This window comes from Hylobates moloch, unplaced genomic scaffold (assembly GCF_009828535.3).
Source record: "Hylobates moloch isolate HMO894 unplaced genomic scaffold, HMol_V3 SCAFFOLD_3, whole genome shotgun sequence".
Classification (NCBI taxonomy): domain Eukaryota; kingdom Metazoa; phylum Chordata; class Mammalia; order Primates; family Hylobatidae; genus Hylobates; species Hylobates moloch.
This window is the reverse complement of record NW_026652278.1, coordinates 110897048-110916057: the sequence shown is the minus strand read 5'-3', so window position 1 is coordinate 110916057 and position 19010 is coordinate 110897048. Positions and strand designations below refer to the sequence as shown.

Below are 19010 nucleotides of genomic sequence, written 5' to 3'. Positions count from 1 at the left end.
CTTCACTAGATACCTGTCATTTTAGGTTACGCAAACATCTGAAAGCATTCTCTGGAAAGCAATTATGATGACAATACAAGAAACTCTTCCTCGGTGACTACACATCATCAATCAATTCCTTTCTATCTGAGGGAATAAACTTTCTGGAAGAATATAACAGAATAAAGGAAATGTTCATATGAAATACCATGACAAAATCAAAGGAGGAGTGCACAGCAGGCAGCTAGGTGGTCATCGATGACCTTGCCAGAGAGCAGGGTATGGTCAAAAGTAAATCGATTGAGCAAAAACAAGCAAGTGGAGACAGCAGATAGAAGAACTGAAGTTCTTCTCTTTTTTCTTTTCTCTTTTTTTCTTTCTAGAAGCTGGAAGAGGTCTCAGGTAATCTAGTCTAAGCCTTTCATTTTGCAGGTAGAAAACAGGTCCTTAAAGATAAGCTTCTTGCCCAGGGTCATACAACTAATAAGTAACTATGTGGGGTCTTGAACTACTCTAACCCAAGCCCAGTGATTTCTCTCCTGTACTGCAATTTCTCAAGAAGAAAAGAGAGAAATCTGAAGACAGTTCCAAAGAGAAGTCTTTAAAGGTCTCTATTTGAGAAGAGCTGCTAATAAATGAAAACACAGACATTCCCAGAAGCATCCGTTAATTGCATGTGGTCCCATATTTTGTCTGAGCAAGCATGATGAATCTGACTCTGAGTGAGCAGTCCTCCAGCTGTTTATCATCCAGCTATTTAGGATCCTGGAAAGATTTTTAAGCTCTGAAGGAAGTGCTCAGGATTTTTAGAAAGATAGACCCTACTCCCCATCCGCTTTTGTTGTGCTGTAAGTCAAAGGCATTTCTAGTGTTCTCCCCCATGCCCCATTTAGTTACAGTTAGAATGCTTTACCATGACCCTTCCTGCTTTTTCCAGGTTTATTTTCTGATATCTAACTGCCATTTTTCATTGCGTGTTCTAGTATTCTTTGCGTGGTAATGTACTTTATCAAGGTGCCTCTGTCATATGCAAATTTATTTTTTTCTGTTTTAGTTTCTGTTTAGTGATAAAATGATTCCCTTCTTTTCTGCTCTTTCATCATTATGATAGTCAAATACTCATGCCAGAGCCTGGTATTGACAGGTCTGTAGGTGATGGTTAAGCTTGAAAGAGATTTTGTTCTAATCCATTTTTTTCCCTCCTCCTCCACCTAGTTTTCATTTTTAACCTAATGACTTTGCCTCATCTCTCTTTGTACTTTAATACACTTCTAAATTCATGCCCTTCTCTTGCAGGTATGATGAAGCCAGCAGGGCCTTTGGGGGCCGCTGCCACTGGGGGAATGTTGCCTCCGGGTCCTCCACCTCCTGGACCCCATCAATTTGGTCAGAATGGAGCTCATGCCACTAGTCACCCTCCCCAAAGGTGAGCTAGGTAGATTCCAACCTTCGTTTGTATATTCTCCTAAAATGATTTCAGAAATACCTTCTGAGCTTGTATGTTTATTGGTTGAAAGTTTGACCTTTTGATAATGTTATACCCCTGAAAGGATCTGTTAGATAACTGCCCTAGGAAACACAGCAATAAGAAAAGTTATGGCTGGGCATGATGGTTCATGGCTTTAATCCCAGCACTTTGAGAGGTCGAGTTGGGCAGATGGCTTGAGCCGAGGAGTTTGAGACCAGCCTAGGCAACATAGTGAGACCCCGTGTCTACAAAAATAGAAAAAATTAACCGGCCTGGTGGTGCACATTTGTAGTCCTAGCTACTGGAGAGGCTGAGGTGGGAGGATCCTGTAAGCCCGGGAAGTCAAGGCTGCAGTGAGCTATGATTGTGCCATTGCACTCCAGCCTGGGCAACACAGTGAGACCCTGTCTCAAAAAGAAAACAAGAAAAGTTATGAAGAAAAAGACAGTATTAGTAGATATTTAAAAATGTATCAAAAATTGCTTGTATCAATACCATACATTTTAGTTTTGAGTTATATTCAGTTTATTTTAGAATTTTATATCAATTTTAATTCCTTTAGATGCCCATGGCCTTTATTCTTGAATAAAACTTTAAATCATTCTATTTTCTTGGATCCTTCACAGAACTGAGCTCAGTGCCAGTGGGTGCTTAATAAATATTTTAAAATTAAATCAGATTGTCGCCAATGGGTCTGTGAGCTTGATGTGGAAGGCACACAGATGCCAGTGAGGGATTCTCAAAAGGCAGAGCTATAGTAAAAACAACACAGGAAATAAATCTTGTGTTTGTGTTTATAGTAAATTGGGGAAGGGAAAAGCTGGAAGCAGGCCTGGAGAAGCCAAGATGTATGAAATATTTAGAGCCTGCAGCCCACTAGGGACTAATCCCCGGGAAAGAAGCCAGCATCACACCTTCCCTGTTAGAAATCCCATTATTGTTTATCCGGTGAGGTGTAGCTGCTGAGAACCTGTGCCAAGCCAGTGCCAAGCCGCAGGCAGTGTTTGCTTTGGAGTTTCTCCAAGGATTACCCAGAGGCTTCATTTCTCAGGTTCCTTCCCAGGTAGAAAGGTTTGGGGGTGGGGAGGCATGGGCAGTACCCCCTAGATATGACTCTAGACCCTCCTAATGGTGAAGCCTTTTAGTCATGGCCTTTCACGAAGTCTATAGTCCTCCATAATAGGAAAACTCCCTCTGGGATTTTTTAAAGTCATCAGGTTAATTCTCCTACAGGGCATTTGTGAGCTTGGCACTTGCTGGCTTTTGTTTGTCATGGTAACGTGACATTTGCCGGTTGAAATGGTAGCTATGGGATGCAGAGGGTAGGTCATTAAGTGTGATTGTGGTTTAAGCTTGGAGCAAGAAGTCAAAGGGTCTTACTCGGGACCTGATCCTACTAACCTGAGTCTCAAAAGAGTGACAGAAAGGCAAGAGAGGAAGAGCAAAAAGACGGAGAACCAAAATGCCTCTTCTGGTTCAAGCAGTTTACTAACTGTGGACACTAGTGAAGTTCCTTGGCCATGCCCATCCTCATTTTCACTTGTAAAATGAGAATATAGAATTCTCAGTCTAGAAGGAAAGGGGAGAAGATCCGGAAAAATTCATTGTTGCCGGGCGTGGTGGCTCACAGACTCACTTGTAAAATGAGAATATAGAATTCTCAGTCCAGAAGTAAAGGGGAGAAGACCTAGAAAAATTCATGGTTACCGGGTGTGGTGGCTCACATCTGTAATCCCAACACTTTGGGAGGCTGACACGAGAGGATCGCCTGAGCCCAGGAGTTCGAGACAGCCTGGGCAACATGATGAGACCCCATCTCTACAAAAAAAATAAAAAATTAGCCAAGCATAGTGGCATGCACCTGTGGTCCCAGCTACTTCGGAGGCTGAGGTGGGAGGATTGCTTGAGCCCAGGAGGTCCAGGCTGCAGTGAGCTGTGTTCATGCTATTATACTCCAGCCTAGGCAACAGAGGGAGACCCTGTCTCAAGGCAAAAAAAAAAAAAAAAAAAAAAAAAATTATTGTTGTAAACTTCCAGGCATCTCAGATTTTTTTTTTTTTAAAGAAAGAAATGCAAAGATTGAACAGCTGGTTTCAAGTTTAGAAAAATGTTTTGGTCACTGGTATTAGCCTGGAATTGATTGATCTTTTTGGTTTGTTGCCATTTATTTCACTTGATCAGGTTGCTTAGGAGTGAGTATACCATGGACTTTACCATCAAGCAGGCCCTAACTTTGTAATTGTGAGCCCAGCACAGGGTTTGGCCCACTGAAGAGCAGAGGACTCTAGAGTCAGGACATGTTTGCTAATCTTGGCCCAGACAATTACTAGCTAGATAAGTTACCTAACCTCTGTGTGCCTCCGTTTGCTCATGACGATTTTAACAATAGTATGTGGTTGTGAGGATTTTAATGATTAATACATGCAGAGTACCTTACACAGTGCACTGTGCCCATGGACTCAACACCTTAGCATTTGTCAGTATCATTTCCATTGGATCTGAAAAGTCCACTGTTTATAGCTTGTCTGTCCTTAGAGCTCAATCTGGTTACTCATGACAGCTCAGGAATCTCTTGATAGCTTAAAGAATCTGCTTTTGTGGTGATTCGTAGGGAAGTACTGACAAATTTTACTCATTCTCTTGTACTGTTCACTTGCTACAACTTGCATACTGGATTGAAGGTTAGAATTGGGGTTAAAAAGTGAAAAAATCAGAGAAAAGTATAGTATTTCAGGCTGAGCCTTCCTGGTTACCATGCTGCCTTGCCCTCATGGGACATGCTTCTGTGAATGTAGCGCAATGCAAGGGTAAAGTGCACCGTGCTTGTGCAGGTGAATCACACCAGTCTGATGACAGAGGCTGTCAAAGAGCGTAGATGGCATATAACTTTTCTTTGTGGATTCTAGCATTTTATCTGTGTCATTTTTACTTAGTATACCAAAGAAATATTTTAATTTTACTGTATCTAAATTATCAAATAAAAACAAGATATAAATAAGTTACTATGTTGATTTGAATTTAACATGTAAAATTTTTATCTTTAAAATACTGCTATTTTAAATATAATGTTTTATAAAATTTAAAAATCACACCTAGTTATTTGTCTTTTTGATTTGACTGAGGAAGAATAAATGTCTTAAACTTGCAAGCAGTGCTAAAGTTATCTACATAGAGTTACTACTGGGTAGGATATTAAATAAAATCTGCAACCTAAAAATCAGTGTTTTTCATTATAAAATAAAAATTCAATCAATCAATTGTACGTGATGTATTCTGATGAAGAAACAGTGAATTTGAGGGAACAGTGGACCCATCTTCCCAAATTGAAGCTGATATATGTGAATCTACTAAGAAATTGATTTCAACAAAAGTTGAAGGAAGGAGCAATAAAAATAAGAGAAGTAGTTGTTTTTTCTTCAATTTTATTTAGTGTGGAGAACGATGCTAGGATTTGGTAGAACTTTCATTTTTTCTCTATGGGCTAGGTATTCAAAATTCTGATTTTGTTTCAATCAAATCTTGAAAAATTTGGCATCTTAATTCCGCATACAAACTTCAGCATACATCTCATTTCTTGAGCAATTTATTGCAAACTTGAAAATGGGGAGTGTTTGAAGTTGAACAGGCCACAGAAAACTGAGTCACCTCTACAGAGGATTAGGATTAAATCGAGGCTGAGTTTTCATGTTTTATTAATCATCTGGTAGTAATTCTTTATTGAATTCTTTCTTATGGTGAATCTGCCCTTCTCTGACATTCAGTGAAACAGTGAAATTAAAATATATACTTGACATTCAATGAAACCATAAATTAAAATATATAATTGAATGTTTTTCAGTCCAGAGCCATGTTAAATAAAGGCAGTCAACATGAGAAACATTTATTTAATTCTGTATGGTTCTTAATTTTAACATTCTATTTATAGCAAAAAAAAAAAAAAGGATCACTCCATTTCACTTGCTCTTTTTCAGAATTTGAAAGCTGAGAGCTACAGAGATTAAGTGGCTTACCTATAGTTACACACCAGGTTTCTACGCTAGGGCAGGAGGACCTGAATTCACACCTCAGCTTTGTATGACATGCTATGTGACTTTGAATAAAGTAATGAAATTAAAAAATATTGGCCAGGTGCGGTGGCTCATGCCTGTAATCCCAGCACTTTGGGAGGCCAAGGCGGGCGGATCACAAGGTCAAGAGATTGAGACCATCCTGGCCAACATGGTGAAACCCTGTCTCTACTAAAAATACAAAAATTAGCTGGGCTTGGTGGTGTGTACCTATAATCCCAGCTACTCGGGAGGCTGAGGTAGGAGAATCACTTGAACCTGGGAGGTGGAGGTTGCAGTGAGCCAAGATTCCGCCATTGCACTCCAGCCTGGGCAACAAGAGCGAAACTCCATCTCAAAAATAAAAAAAATTAAAAAAAAATAAACTAATTTGTGTGTTTAAGATGTTCTTTCATCTCTTCCCTCATTTATGTGAGGGGTTTGTTAGCCATTTAATACTATTCTATTTATTTTTAAATTGATAATAATTGCTTTTAAAAACCAAATCTATTTAAGACTTACCATATTTAAGTTGGTCAGATAGAAATAATTGTGAATTTCTGAAACCTAACTCCTGGGGTATGTGTTAGGCACTGAATCATAAGTAGGCATTTATGGGTTGAAAGTAATAACTGATGGTTATATAGACTTTCATTCTCTATTTTAAATCCTTAACCTTTGTTAAGTTAAAAAAAATACTTGAAGCTGCTTGTGTTATAAGTCCTGTTTGAAATATATTTTGTCCTACCTGTATTGTAAAACAAAAAATGATTCACAGAATTGTTTATTTAAAAGTATTAACATTTATGAAACACCTTTGAAAATGTTTTGGGGGGCTTTTTCTCCATATAAATGCAACATCCCCCGTTTCTGCTTATCAAATCCAACGTCTGTAACCATACCTCATTGCATCCGTGAATATATTCTATAGTACATGTATATTCTGCCTGAGTGTAATTACTTCATTTATTCCCTATGACAAACTTTTTTTTTTTTTTTTTTTTTTTTTGAGATGGTGTCTCCCTGTGTTGCCCAGGCTGGAGTACAGTGGCATGATCTTGGCTCACTGCAAGCTCTGCCTCCCGGTTCACGCCATTCTCCTGCCTCAGGCTCCCAATTAGCTGGGACTACAGGCACCCGTCATCATGCCCGGCTTTTTGTATTTTTAGTAGAGATGGGGTTTCCCTGTGTTAGCCAGGATGGTCTCGATCTCCTGACCTCGTGATCCGCCCTCCTTGGCCTCCCAAAGTGCTGGGATTACAAGAATGAGCCACCACGCCCCGCTGACAAAGTTTTTTTAAAAGACGAAAAAGTATTATTTCTTAAAAAGAAGAAATGTTTTCATCTTAGGAAACAATGGATTTACAAAACAGACCTTTAATGTAATTCTTGAAATCATTTTTTAGTGATCACAACATATTTTAAATGTGTCATGCAAGACTAGAATTATATTTTTTGTGCTTGTGTTTCACCAGTGTCATTAATTGATTAGAGATATAAAGAAAACTTTTACTGTGAAAAGCTAATGTTTGTATTTTCTATCTTTTATTCATTTTCTTCCAAAAAGTGTTTAAGTCAAAGGGTGCTTAGCCTAACTGTGTTGGGCTTTTTGAAAAATTTGACAGGAGAGAAATTGGATAGTTTTGTTTAACAATATTTTTGGGTTACAATGTTATTCATTCAATTATTTCTAGCCAATTTTCTGCTATAGGATAGCTTGTACTTGTGTGTACAATGGAAAGAATGGAAAGAGCATTTTCTTTTCTTTTTTTTTTCTTGCAACATGTATTTTATTAGGCAGCCTTTTCTGTATCATTACAGAAGAGTCCTAAATTATAAATCAATTCCGGCTGCCGATAAAACATAGACTCTGCAGAAATAAGCTGTTCAGAAGTATGAGCGGAAAAGAGCATTTTCATCACTCACCTATTTATCTCAAAGTGTGAGATATTATTCTGCAAATATGCTTAATGTCATGCACTCAGAGTAATGGTTGGAAGGTTAATTTTCTGTCTTGTTTATAACAATTATTCAATTTAAACGTATGGAGAAAAATGACAAGATAAAATTAGTGTGATGCTTTTGAAAAGTGCACTCACTGAAGACCTGGAAAAACACTGGTCCTAGTGTTGTCACAAATAAATTGTGGGACTTCAGGCAAGCACTGGCTTCCCTCAGGTTCTGCTCCTAACCTCTCAATGGCAGTAGGGGGCAGACAGCAAGACATGGGCCATGGGGAAATAGTTTCCAGTTTTCAGATAGAGAAATTGAAATCAGAGTATACCATTTGGGAAAACTTAATTTTATTTAAAATTTAAAATAAGAATTTATAATGTGACTCTCAGGCAGGCTTTAATCGCATTTGGCAGATTAACCTTACTAGGTACATTGTCCAGATAGCGGCCATTGTTTAATGCACAACAAGAAAAAATAAACGTCTAATAAGTTCAAGGTAAAGCATGATGTAATTTTTAGATTTTTTTTTTTTCTCTTTGGGACAGGGTCTGGCTCTGTTGCCCAGGCTAGAGTGCAGTGGCGCAGTCTCAGCTCACTGTAGCCTTGACCTCCTGGGCTCAAGTGATCCTCTTACTTCAACCACCCAAGTAGCGCCACCACTCCTGGCTAATTTTTTATTTTCTTTTATTTTTTGTAGAGACAGGGTCTCACTATGTTGCCCAGGCTGGTCTTGAATTCCTGGGCTCAAGTTGTCCTCCCACCTCAGCCTCCCAAAGTGCTAGGATTATAGGCATGAGCTGCTGTTCCTGGCTGTATTATTTTCTTGATTTTCATTCTACTGATGATTAACTTTAGTATAGATAAGGCTCTGATGGGCTCAGTTTCCCAAATTGATTTCCAGAACTGGTTTTATGCTCACATTAGGATTTTTTTTCTGTCTTGGAGTGTTCAGCATGTGAGCGTAAATATAAGATGATGCTACATGATCAAGTTTAATTAAAGATTTAGTATATAATATCAGTCATTTTCCTAGGCCTACTAGACAGGCTTATTTAATTTTACAAGCTATTAACATTATTATTTGCCATTTGCTTGAGACGCTGTGGTATTGTTTAACATCTTGTTTTCCTCTCTCAGATTTCCAGGCCCTCCACCTGTCAACAATGTGGCATCCTCATATGCACCATACCAACCCGCTGCACAATCATCTTATCCAAGTCCTATATCCACTTCATCTGTCACCCAGCTGGGCAGCCAGCTCAGTGCTATGCAAATCAACAGCTATGGTAATAGTTTTATTATTAGTGTTTGTTGACTGCCTTGTGTCCTAGTTATTTTTAATGAGAGAGGTTTTCTTCATTTTTAAAATAGATGTAACTAGGGCATACTGTGTTGAAGTAGTATTTGGACATTTTTAATAATAAAGCATCTATCTTATGTATGGCTATAGTTAATTGTTTTCTTGATCTTGCTGCCACTTATTTCAAGGTAATTGAAGGACCCTCAGAATACCTTCCATTCAATGATTGAACAATAAAAAAAGACAAAAAATGCTGACTTAACAAACATTAGAATAGTGAAATTACTTTAAGAAATAAAATAAGGATAATTTAAACCTTGTATTGTTTATGATGGGGCCCCCAAATCAGAAATATAGTACTCATTGTTTCACAGTGCATTTTAATTATGTGTTTAGATCATGGAAAGAATGGAAGCTCAGATGTTGTGAGGCAGAAAAGAGAAGAATAGGAGAGGAAAGAGTCACAGTGCTGAGATTTACATCAACAGAAATGCTGTATATCCTATGAGTCATGGAAAGCCCCACTGTAATGACAGCACAGTTGGCCACTTATCTAGATGAAGAATGTTTCCATGTTACTTAAAATTAGTTTTCTGAAGTATCATTAAAACCCCTCTATTTTCTGTCTTTTACTCATTTCAAAATGGATAAGTCTCCAAAGAAGCAACCCAATTTCCCATAATCAGAGAAAGGAAAACATAATCTGGTTTTACAGCTATTTCCAATATGATTGGAGAGCATGTTGGTGGCCCTTCTCTTCTGTCTGGTTATTTTTACCTAATTCTGAAATTTGTTTGGTCAAGTCACGCACAGGATGCAAATAATTTATTGAATGTGCAATTTACCTGAGTAATGCTTGTTATGTAATAGAATTTTTATATGATTTTCTAGATTTGTACCAGATACAGATGCTTTAATTAATGCATATATCATGTAATTACACAACTGAGTTAAAATTTATTCTATGAATTCCCCACTTAAATTATAAATGTTGCTTTTACCTTTTAAAAATTTTCCAGGCCAGGCATGGTGGCTCATACCTATAATCCCAGCACTTTAGGAAGCCAAGGAGGAAGTATTGCTTGAGCCCAGGAGTTTGAGACCAGCCTGAGCAGTATCACGAGACCCCATCTCTACAAAAAAAAAAAAAATGAACTTGGCATGGTGGTGGTGTGTGCCTGTAGTCTCAGTTACTTGGGAGGCTGAGGTGGGAGGATCACTGGAGCCCAGGATGTTGAGGCTACAGTGATCCATTATCTTGCCATTGTATTGCAGCCTCAGTGACAGAGCAAGACCCTGTCCTAAAAAAAAAAAAAAAATCCCAGTTGTGTAAAATAGCATTTGTTCTGTTTTCTGAATGAAGATTTCAATTTGTGGCAAAAAACCCAAACGTGTTTCTGAGGGTGTCCTCTTGCTTTCAAACATCTCTGTCATGTAGTTTGCAGAAGTCAGAGAGTTGAGAAATGTGGTATTTAAGTGGGCTGGTCTTCTTTCTCACACAGGTTCAGGCATGGCTCCTCCAAGCCAGGGACCCCCTGGCCCTCTGTCAGCCACATCATTGCAGACTCCTCCACGACCTCCACAGCCGTCCATTTTGCAGCCTGGATCTCAAGTTCTTCCACCACCACCCACCACACTCAATGGTCCTGGTGCCTCACCTTTGCCTCTACCAATGTACAGGCCAGATGGGCTCTCTGGGCCTCCTCCTCCAAATGCCCAGTACCAGCCCCCACCTCTTCCAGGCCAGACCTTGGGTGCTGGATATCCTCTGCAGCAGGGTAAGGCAGACAGGGTGCAGGGGAAGGCTTTGTGTTACCCAGGGGAACCCTTAACTGAAAATCAGCTTTGTTCCTATGTTACTAGGTATCTATCACTTTTAAGAAATGGTAGTTTTTGAAGAGTTTTGGCAAGAGCAAAGAAATGGGGAACCACATTCATACTTGACTCCTTGCCTTTTTTAATAAGATGAAAAATAAAACATGCTTGACTGAACAGCATAATATCATCAACAAGTCTTACATGCTGGATTTAGGATGATAGTCATTTCTCTTTAAATTTTTTCCAAGCAGCCAACTCTGGTCCCCAGATGGCAGGCGCACAGCTCTCTTACCCAGGAGGCTTCCCCGGAGGTCCTGCACAGATGGCTGGTCCGCCACAGCCCCAGAAGAAGCTGGATCCTGACTCTATCCCTAGCCCAGTAAGTGCTCTTCTCACTCTCACAGTCTCACTCACAAAGGAGCATTCATTTTTCTCAGCAACTCGTCAGTTTGTTAGCATTTATCTTGTTCATTATCATAGAAGTTATGAGATACTCATCACATAGAGGGAAGGCTTCCTTCCTTATATGCATGTATGGGGGAAAGCATGCTAGGGTTATGGGCATACTAAAGGTCTCCATGAAAGAGCAGCCTATGCTGATTTTTTTTTCTTTTTTTTTGGTGTCATATAAACTTGGCAGTGTCTATAATGTTTACATTGACATATTTTGGCAGTATCTATTGCTATCTAATGAGTAATTAACAGACTATATCCTATAGAAATATGCTATTTTAGATAACTAAAGGATCCTTTTCAATAAGAGAAACCCATAGAGACTGAAAGTATATTTTACATCTTGCACATTAAAAAAACAAAAATTTTTTAATGTAAAGTTAGAACTAAACTCTTCACTCAAGTGATTTCTTTGGAGGGTTACTCTTTGATAATTTTATCAGTCAAGCTTTGCAAGGCTATTCTGCATAGCAGACAATCCCCAACTTTGCTTACAACTGCAAAGATGTGTTTATCACTCAGTTTACACGTAGGCTGCAGCAGCTGCAGATTGGCTTTAGGCTCTGCTTCATCCGTCCTTATCATTCCAGAATCCAGCGTGAAGAGGCAAACACTACTGAGGACATGCTATTTTGTGGCAGAGGGAGGAAACAGAGCTGGCCAAAATGTGCAACAGCTCTTAAAGCTTCCACTCATGTGTGGCATGTGTCATAACCACTCATGTGCCCTTGGCTGAAGCAAGTCATAAAACAAAGCCCAATGTCACTGAGGCAGGGAAGCTGCCAATCTTATGGCATTGGGATGTAAAATCCTTTTGGAATAATAGTGAAATTGGCTACAGTTAATTTTGTGTCTTTGAATAGGTTCTATAAACATAAGTACTTGAAGAAGTTAGAAATAAAGGAGCAGGAAAAGCTGCTGTATTAGCTAACTTATGCTGTGTAACCAACTGCTACAAAACAGTAGCTTAGCACTACTATTTATTAATACTCATGACCCAGTGGGTTCCCAGTTTTGCTCATCTGGGCCAGGCTCATCTGATTTTGGCTGGGCTTGCTCATGGATCTGGGGTCAGCTGGAGGCTTGGCTAGGGTGTGGATGGTTTAGGATAATGTATTAGTTTCCTGTGGCTGCTGTAACAAATTTGTGACAAATTTCTACAAATCAGGTGACTTAAAACGACAGAAATGTATTCTCTCACAGTTCTGGGGACCAAAAGTCCAAAATCAATGTGTTGGCAAGTGCTATGGTTTGAACATTTGTTCAAACTGATGTTGAAACTTAATCTCCAATGTGGCAGTGTTGAGAGAAGATTGGGTCGTAAGGGCTCTGCCCTTGTGAATGGATTAATCCGTTCATGGATTAGTGAGTTAATGGATTAATAGGTTATCATGGGAGTGGAACTGGTGGCCTTATAAAAAGAAGAAAAGAGACCTGAGCTAGCACGCTCAGCCCGTTTGCCATGTCATGCTCTGTGCCGCTTTGGGATTCTGCAGTCTCCACCAGAAGAAGGCTGTCACCACACGTGGCCCCTCAACCTGGGACTTCTTAGCCTCCATAACTATAAGAAATAAATGTCTTTTCTTTATAAATTACTGTTTCAGGTGTTATAAGCAATGAAAAACGGACTAAGCAGGGCTGTGCTGCCCCTGAAGGCTGTAGAGAAGAATCTGTTCCTAGGCTCTTTCAGCTTCTGGTGGCTCCAGGTCTTCCTTGGCTTGTGACCATATGACTCCAGTCTCTGCTTCTGTGGTCACATTGAATCCTCCTTCTCTTTGTGTCTTCTTCTCTGGATGTCTGTCTCAAAATTCCTCTGCCTCTTTCTTATACATGTGATTCCATTCAGGGCCAGGATAAGCTCCTCCTCTCAAGATCATTAACTTAATAAAATTATTTTGCCATATGAGGTAATGAAATGGAAAAGGTTCCCTTGTTCCCCTTGGAGAGCATGCAGTGGGGGTGTGGCTCGCTTCTTCAGTGCTCCAAAGCTCAAATCTGCAGGGGAGGTTACAGATGGGCAGGCTGTGGGGCTCCGACTCCCATGGCAGTGTCTAGGGGTGAATGTTTACAGCTGAAGTCCCAGTGGGCGTGTGTTACAGGTGCTCTTTTGGTTTGCCGTCTATAGGCGACTTGTATTAACCAGCTCAATTAGACCCCTTCCTTATCACAAGGACAGAGGGATTTCTGTATCCCAGGTTTTTGCCTTGATGTACTGGAAGAATTGGATCACACATGGGCTTGGAGAATGAGTGCAAGGTTTTATTGAGTAGAATTAGCTTTCAGCAGGTTGGGGAGCCAGAGGGAGATGGTTTTCCTCTCGAGTCCCACCACTCAGTGGCCTTGGCTCTCTTCCGACTGCCCCGGCCAAACTCCGCCTCTTCCCGTGTCTGTCAGTGTGCTCTTCCGCTGGCGTTCTCCCTCCACGTCCTCTCGCCATCCAGCTGCTTGTATCTTTATCCACTGATGTGCTCCTCTCCACATCTGGCTGCCTGTGTGTCTGCTCACTAGGAAGTCGGGTTTTCATAGGCCCAGGATCGGGGCATGGCAGGCCAGGGTGGTTTTGGAAAATGCAGCATTTGGGCACGGAAGCAGGAGTGCCTGTCCTCACCTAGGTCCGTGGGGGTACAGCCCTAACCAGGGACCCACCTTTTTCTACCTAGCACTTCCCTGCCCCCCTCCCGTATCAGTAGTATTCACAGATTTCAGAGATTAGGACATGGACGTATCTTTCTGAGGGCCACCACTCTGCCCATCATAGATAGTGTCATTTGTGTGTCTTGTGTTTGGTACCCATCTGTTGATGGGGAATGACCAGGCCACATGGTCAAGTAGGATATACTGGGTTTGTTCATGGGGTGGCAGACATCCAAAAGGGAAGGTAGAAGTGTGCGTGGCCTTTTGAGGCTTAGGCTTGGAATTGGCACATCGCTACTTCTGCTACATTTTCTTGGCCAAAGCAAGTCACAAGACTGCCTCAGATTCAAAAATGGACTTTGCCTCTTGATGGGAGGAGGGGCAAGGCAACATTGAAAAGAGCATTGATACAGGGAAGTGTAGATAATTTTGGCTATTTTTGTAATCTGTCACTTATTCTATGTTTATTTGACTTTAAAGTTGAAGATTTGTAATACTGTCTACTGCTATAACATGTTAGAAATTAAATTTTGACAATTCTTAGTGCATTTATTGATAATCATATTGCCAGTCATTACTTTTATGGCTTAAAAGAAAGAAGGAGGGAGATTTATTTTAAGTAATGGTTTTACTTCATTATGGGGACTGAATGGGAAAGTTAGGACAGCAGGCTGGAGACCCAGGGAAGAGCTGATATTGCAGCTCAAGTCTAAAGGCATCTGGAAGCAGAATTTTCCTCTTTCTCAGGGAACCTTTTTCTCCTAAGGCCATCCACTGATTAGATTAAGCCCACCCACATTATGGAAAGTAATCTGCTTTACTCAAAGCCTGCCTGTTTAAATGTTAATTAGATCTTTAAAAATACTTTTAAAATACCTTCACAGCACCATCTAGACTTAGACTGGTGTTTGTCCCAAAAATGGCCTAGCCAAGTTGACACATAAAATTAACCGTCATATCTCCTTTCTCTTGCATCATCTGCACTTCTTTGAAAACGAACTTAAATTTTTCTGTGTCTAGATCATTCTCGTCAGAATATAAATATCCTATGATGCCTCCCACCATTAATAAAAGAAGCTTTCCTTGGCCTCTCCCCAAACCAGGATTCAGTTTCCACCCATCTCCTGGCTTTCTTTTAAAGCAAGAAATCTCCCAAAGAGTTGCCTATATCTGCTGTTTTCAGTTCATCTTCTCCCACTCTCTCCTGATCCTATTCCAGTTTAGATTTCATCACCACAACCCCACAATACTGTGCTAGTCCAATTACCAATGACTTCCTGTTACCAAATCTAATGGTCAATTCTCAGCTTTCATGTGATTTGACATCAGCAGTAATTTGACACATCTGTTTACTCCGTTCTCCTTGAAATGAAACTTATATTTTGCTTCTGGGATTCCACCCATTTGCTTATATCTCTGCCTACCCCACTGGAGGCTGTGTCTCCTTTGTTAATGTCTCCTCAGCTCTCTGACCACCTAGTGTTAGAAGTGTCCTAAGGCTTAGTCTTTGGACCTTTCCTTTCTCCATTGGCATTTACTCTCTGAATAACACTTCTCAAAATGTGCTCGCAGGACAGCACCATCAGCATCATCTGGGAGCTTATTAAAAATTCATGTTCTCAGGCCTCAGCCCAAACCTACAGAATCAGAATCTCTAAGGGTAAGGCCCTGGAATCTGTGTTTCGACAAGCTCTTCAGATGATTCCTAGGCACAATAAAGTGTGCAAAGCAGCACTCTAGGTAATTCCATCTATTTTCATGGCTTTGAATGAGAATGCAGATAATCCTAGTAAAGACCTTTTCCCTGAAATCCAGATCCAATTCCATTCTTCTAGCTCCTCAGGCCAAAAACCTGGGAATCATCTCTGATTCTTCCTTTCTTGCACATCTTATATTTAGTTCTTTAGCTAATTCTCTTGGTCCTACCTTGTCTACTCAGCCTGTTCCAAGCCTCTACTGTCTACCTTCCTAGGTTTTTATAAGAGCCTCCTAATTGGTCTCCCTGCCCTTTCAGTCTGCACAGAGCAGCCAGAGTCATCCATTCAAATTCTAAGTCAGATCAGGTCATGGCTATGGAAATCAATACTCTGATTAAAAACCAAAGTTCTTACAATAGTCTGCAGGACCCTACATTATTTGCCACCCCTGGCTCCCCTATACCCCCTGCCACACACACACTCACACACACAGCTACCTCTGACCTGGTCTCTTACCACTCTTCTCCACCCCCTTTGACCAGCAACACCAGCCTCTTTGTTGTTCCTTGGCAGGCCAAGCATGGCCCTGCCTCAAGGCCTTTGCCTTTATTCTGCTTAGATACTCTTCGCCTAGATTTATGCAGGGTGCAGCTCATGTCCTCATTTCCTTAATGTCCTCATTGCTCATCCTCAGTCTCCCTGGCACCCCATCCGTACCACTCCATATCCACAGCACTGAATTACTGCCTGATGTTGGGTGTGTTATTTGTACATTTGTTTACTTATTGCCTGTCTTCCGCACAAGAATGTCCACTCCATGATGGTGTTGTTCACTGGTGTGTCTTTAACACTTAGAACAGAGCCTGATACATAGTATATGTCCACATATTCCTTGAATGAATGAATGAATGAATGAATGAATGGGCAACAAAAGCAAGAAGGAGTAGTTGCTGTGACTCATCCAGGACCCTTATAATACATACAGACAAATCAGTCCAGTATTTATTTTTATCTTAAAACTAATGAAATAGTGATGGTCAGATGGAGCCTGTTTGTGTTCCTATTACCAAAGGAACATACTTTTGCTAACAAAATAAATTTTTCCTTCTGGAAAGAAAGATGTAAAGTCACATTTACTGAGCTTCTGCTATGCCCCAGTCCTGAGCGAAGTGCTTATTACAACCCTTTTGGTGGTGGTTTTAAACAAATTTTGAAAGTAAGGAAATGTATCATCATCAAAACTCTTCCTCCCTCCTTTTCTGTGTCCATAAGAGGATTATTCAGAAGCTGGGTGCTTTCTATAGGCCGGGCGCAGTGGCTCACACCTGTAATCCCAGCACTTTGGGAGGCTGAGGCGGGCGGATCACGAGGTCAGGAGATCGAGACCATCCTGGCTAACGTGGTGAAACCCCGTCTCTACTAAAAATACAAAAAATAGCCGGGCGTGGTGGCGTGTGCCTGTAGTCCCAGCTACTCGGGAGGCTGAGGCAGGAGAATGGCATGAACCTGGGAGGCAGAGCTTGCAGTGAGCCGAGATCGTGCCACTGCACTCCAGCCTGGGTGACAGAGCAAGACTCCATCTCAAAAAAAAAAAAGAAGTTGGGTGCTTTCTACTCCACTTTATCTTACTGCTCCAAAATTCACATGATCCTGCTAAGCAGCCTTTCTTGCATGGCACGCACATCTTCTTGTTTTTCCCTTATCCTTGTTCATTTCTCTCAAGATAATCACTTTCTTTTTTTCTCTTTTCCAATTCTGTGTTATGAACCTGGAATGCTCCACTCATAGCAGATAAATATAATTGTAATTCTAGCAGCACATCTTCTGAAGGAAAAATAAGTCTATACCTTTTGAAGTAGTTTTGGCGTTATCAAGGATCACTGTCATTAAATCTAAACCCTTCAAGTACTGAGTCACAGTCAAAATTGCTATTGAAGCTTCTATCTCTAAGCCTGTTTTTCAAGAACATGCATTTGAGATAAATAAAAAAGGTATAGTATTTTTTAGCAATTATCAGAACGACTTTAATCTCCCATTCTTTTCTTTGTAGTATTCCATCCAAGATGTGAATTAATTTAGAAATGTAATTACTACTGATAACACTGTTTCTTTGGAGGCAGGGCTTTGTAAATTGCAAATGGATAATTTAAAAATAAACTTTTTGGATATACAGTCTATTGAAGACTATATTCAATATGTTCTGTATATTATGCACACTAATACATTATCATGGCTTTTACCTCACTTTCATATTTGACTCTTTGTTGGTTGAAATGATTGCAATAAATATTAATAATATAAAAATGACTCTAAGTCAGGTGCGGTGGCTCACGCCTGTAATCCCAGCACTTTTGGTGGCTAAGGTAGGAGGAAAGCTTGAGCCCAAGAATTTGAGACAAGCCTGGTCAACAAAGTTAGACCCCATCTCTACAAAAAAATTTTAAAATTAACTGGGCATAGTGGTGCACACCTGTAGTCCCAGTTACTTGGGAGGCTGAGGCAAGAGAATGGCTTGAGCCCAGGAGACTGAGGCTGTAGTGAGCCCTCTTCACGCCACTGCACTCCAGCCTGGGCATCAGAGCAAGACCCTGTCTCAAAAAAATAAAAAACAACTGTATTTTTAATGAATCCGATTAACTTTGTGGTCAAAATACAGAATATAATTATAGTGTTTCGATTTCTCTGTTTTTTGTCTCTGCTCACGGTAGCTTTAGTCTTATCTGTGTCTGACAGCAGTTATGTTTGGAGCCATTTTATATTTTAATCTAATAACAATTCACATCCTATGAAATTAGGAGGGAAGACCTGTAGACTTAAAGGCAGGCTAAATCTGTCATCAACATTTCACAAAACCAATGTTGTCAGTACCAGCTGGGGGCTGGATTGGATGGAATGGGAGGGAAGAGTAGAGAAAGCAACATTTCAGAGTTTGGCAGAAGGCAATTTTCATATTGTTGATGGTTTTAAGAATATTAAAAACTTTGGACACGCTATTCCAGTCTGGACACACTTCCTGTTTCTCCATTTTTTTTTTCCTCTTCTTACACCCTCTCCATTTTTTTTTCCTTTTATTCCTCCTTGTTTCTCTTATGAAGAAAGAAGTGAGGGAAGGGAGAAGATAAAGAGGAAGATAATTATTAGGATTCTTGTTCTCTTTTTAACTCCATACTACTAGATTTTGCTCATAATTTTCACCCCTACACAACTAGAACAGAAAGATATTTTGTATCTCTTATATTCTTCATCAATAACAATTGTTTTTAGTAGAGAAATATCAGATGTTTCCACATTAGATGACAGAACTTAGAGACTTTTGCTGCTGTTGACTTCTCTACAGTGGGCAAAAACCACATGGGATTGCTTTAAAAACCGTTTGTGTCTTACATCTCAAGGAGCCAGGGATGCAGTTGGGGAAACTTGAAAAGCAAATTGAAGATCAAAAGACATTTGAGGAGAAAGTTAAGGTTTTTATAGGTTGTATATTATAAATCATTTCTTCTGAGATAATTTTTAGCCTTTTGGAAGTTTCTTTTATTTGAAAAAGTATTTCCTTTATTTATTTATTTTGAGATAGGGTCTTGTTCTGTTGCCCAGGCTGGAATGCAGTGTCATGATCATAGCTTATTGCGGCCTTGAACTCCTGAGCTTAAGCAATCCTC

The 19010-nt window shown here is 40.1% G+C and overlaps 1 protein-coding gene across 9 annotated transcripts in view; it reads left to right on the top strand.

Moving 5' to 3' along the window:
- SEC24D (SEC24 homolog D, COPII coat complex component) overlaps positions 1-19010 on the top strand; it is a 114718-nt gene that overhangs the window by 12640 nt on the left and 83068 nt on the right. For 5 of the 9 annotated variants that reach the window (XM_058436700.1, XM_032146415.2, XM_032146408.2 and 2 more), the window contains exons 3-6: positions 1276-1405; positions 8587-8735; positions 10252-10527; positions 10816-10946. In XM_058436700.1, the coding sequence (XP_058292683.1) occupies positions 1276-1405; positions 8587-8735; positions 10252-10527; positions 10816-10946 (686 nt within the window). Of the gene's footprint in view, positions 1-25; positions 382-437; positions 828-1275; positions 1406-8586; positions 8736-10251; positions 10528-10815; positions 10947-19010 lie in introns of those variants that run through there. The other 4 variants (XM_058436704.1, XM_058436701.1, XM_058436703.1 and 1 more) reach the window with 4 other exon arrangements.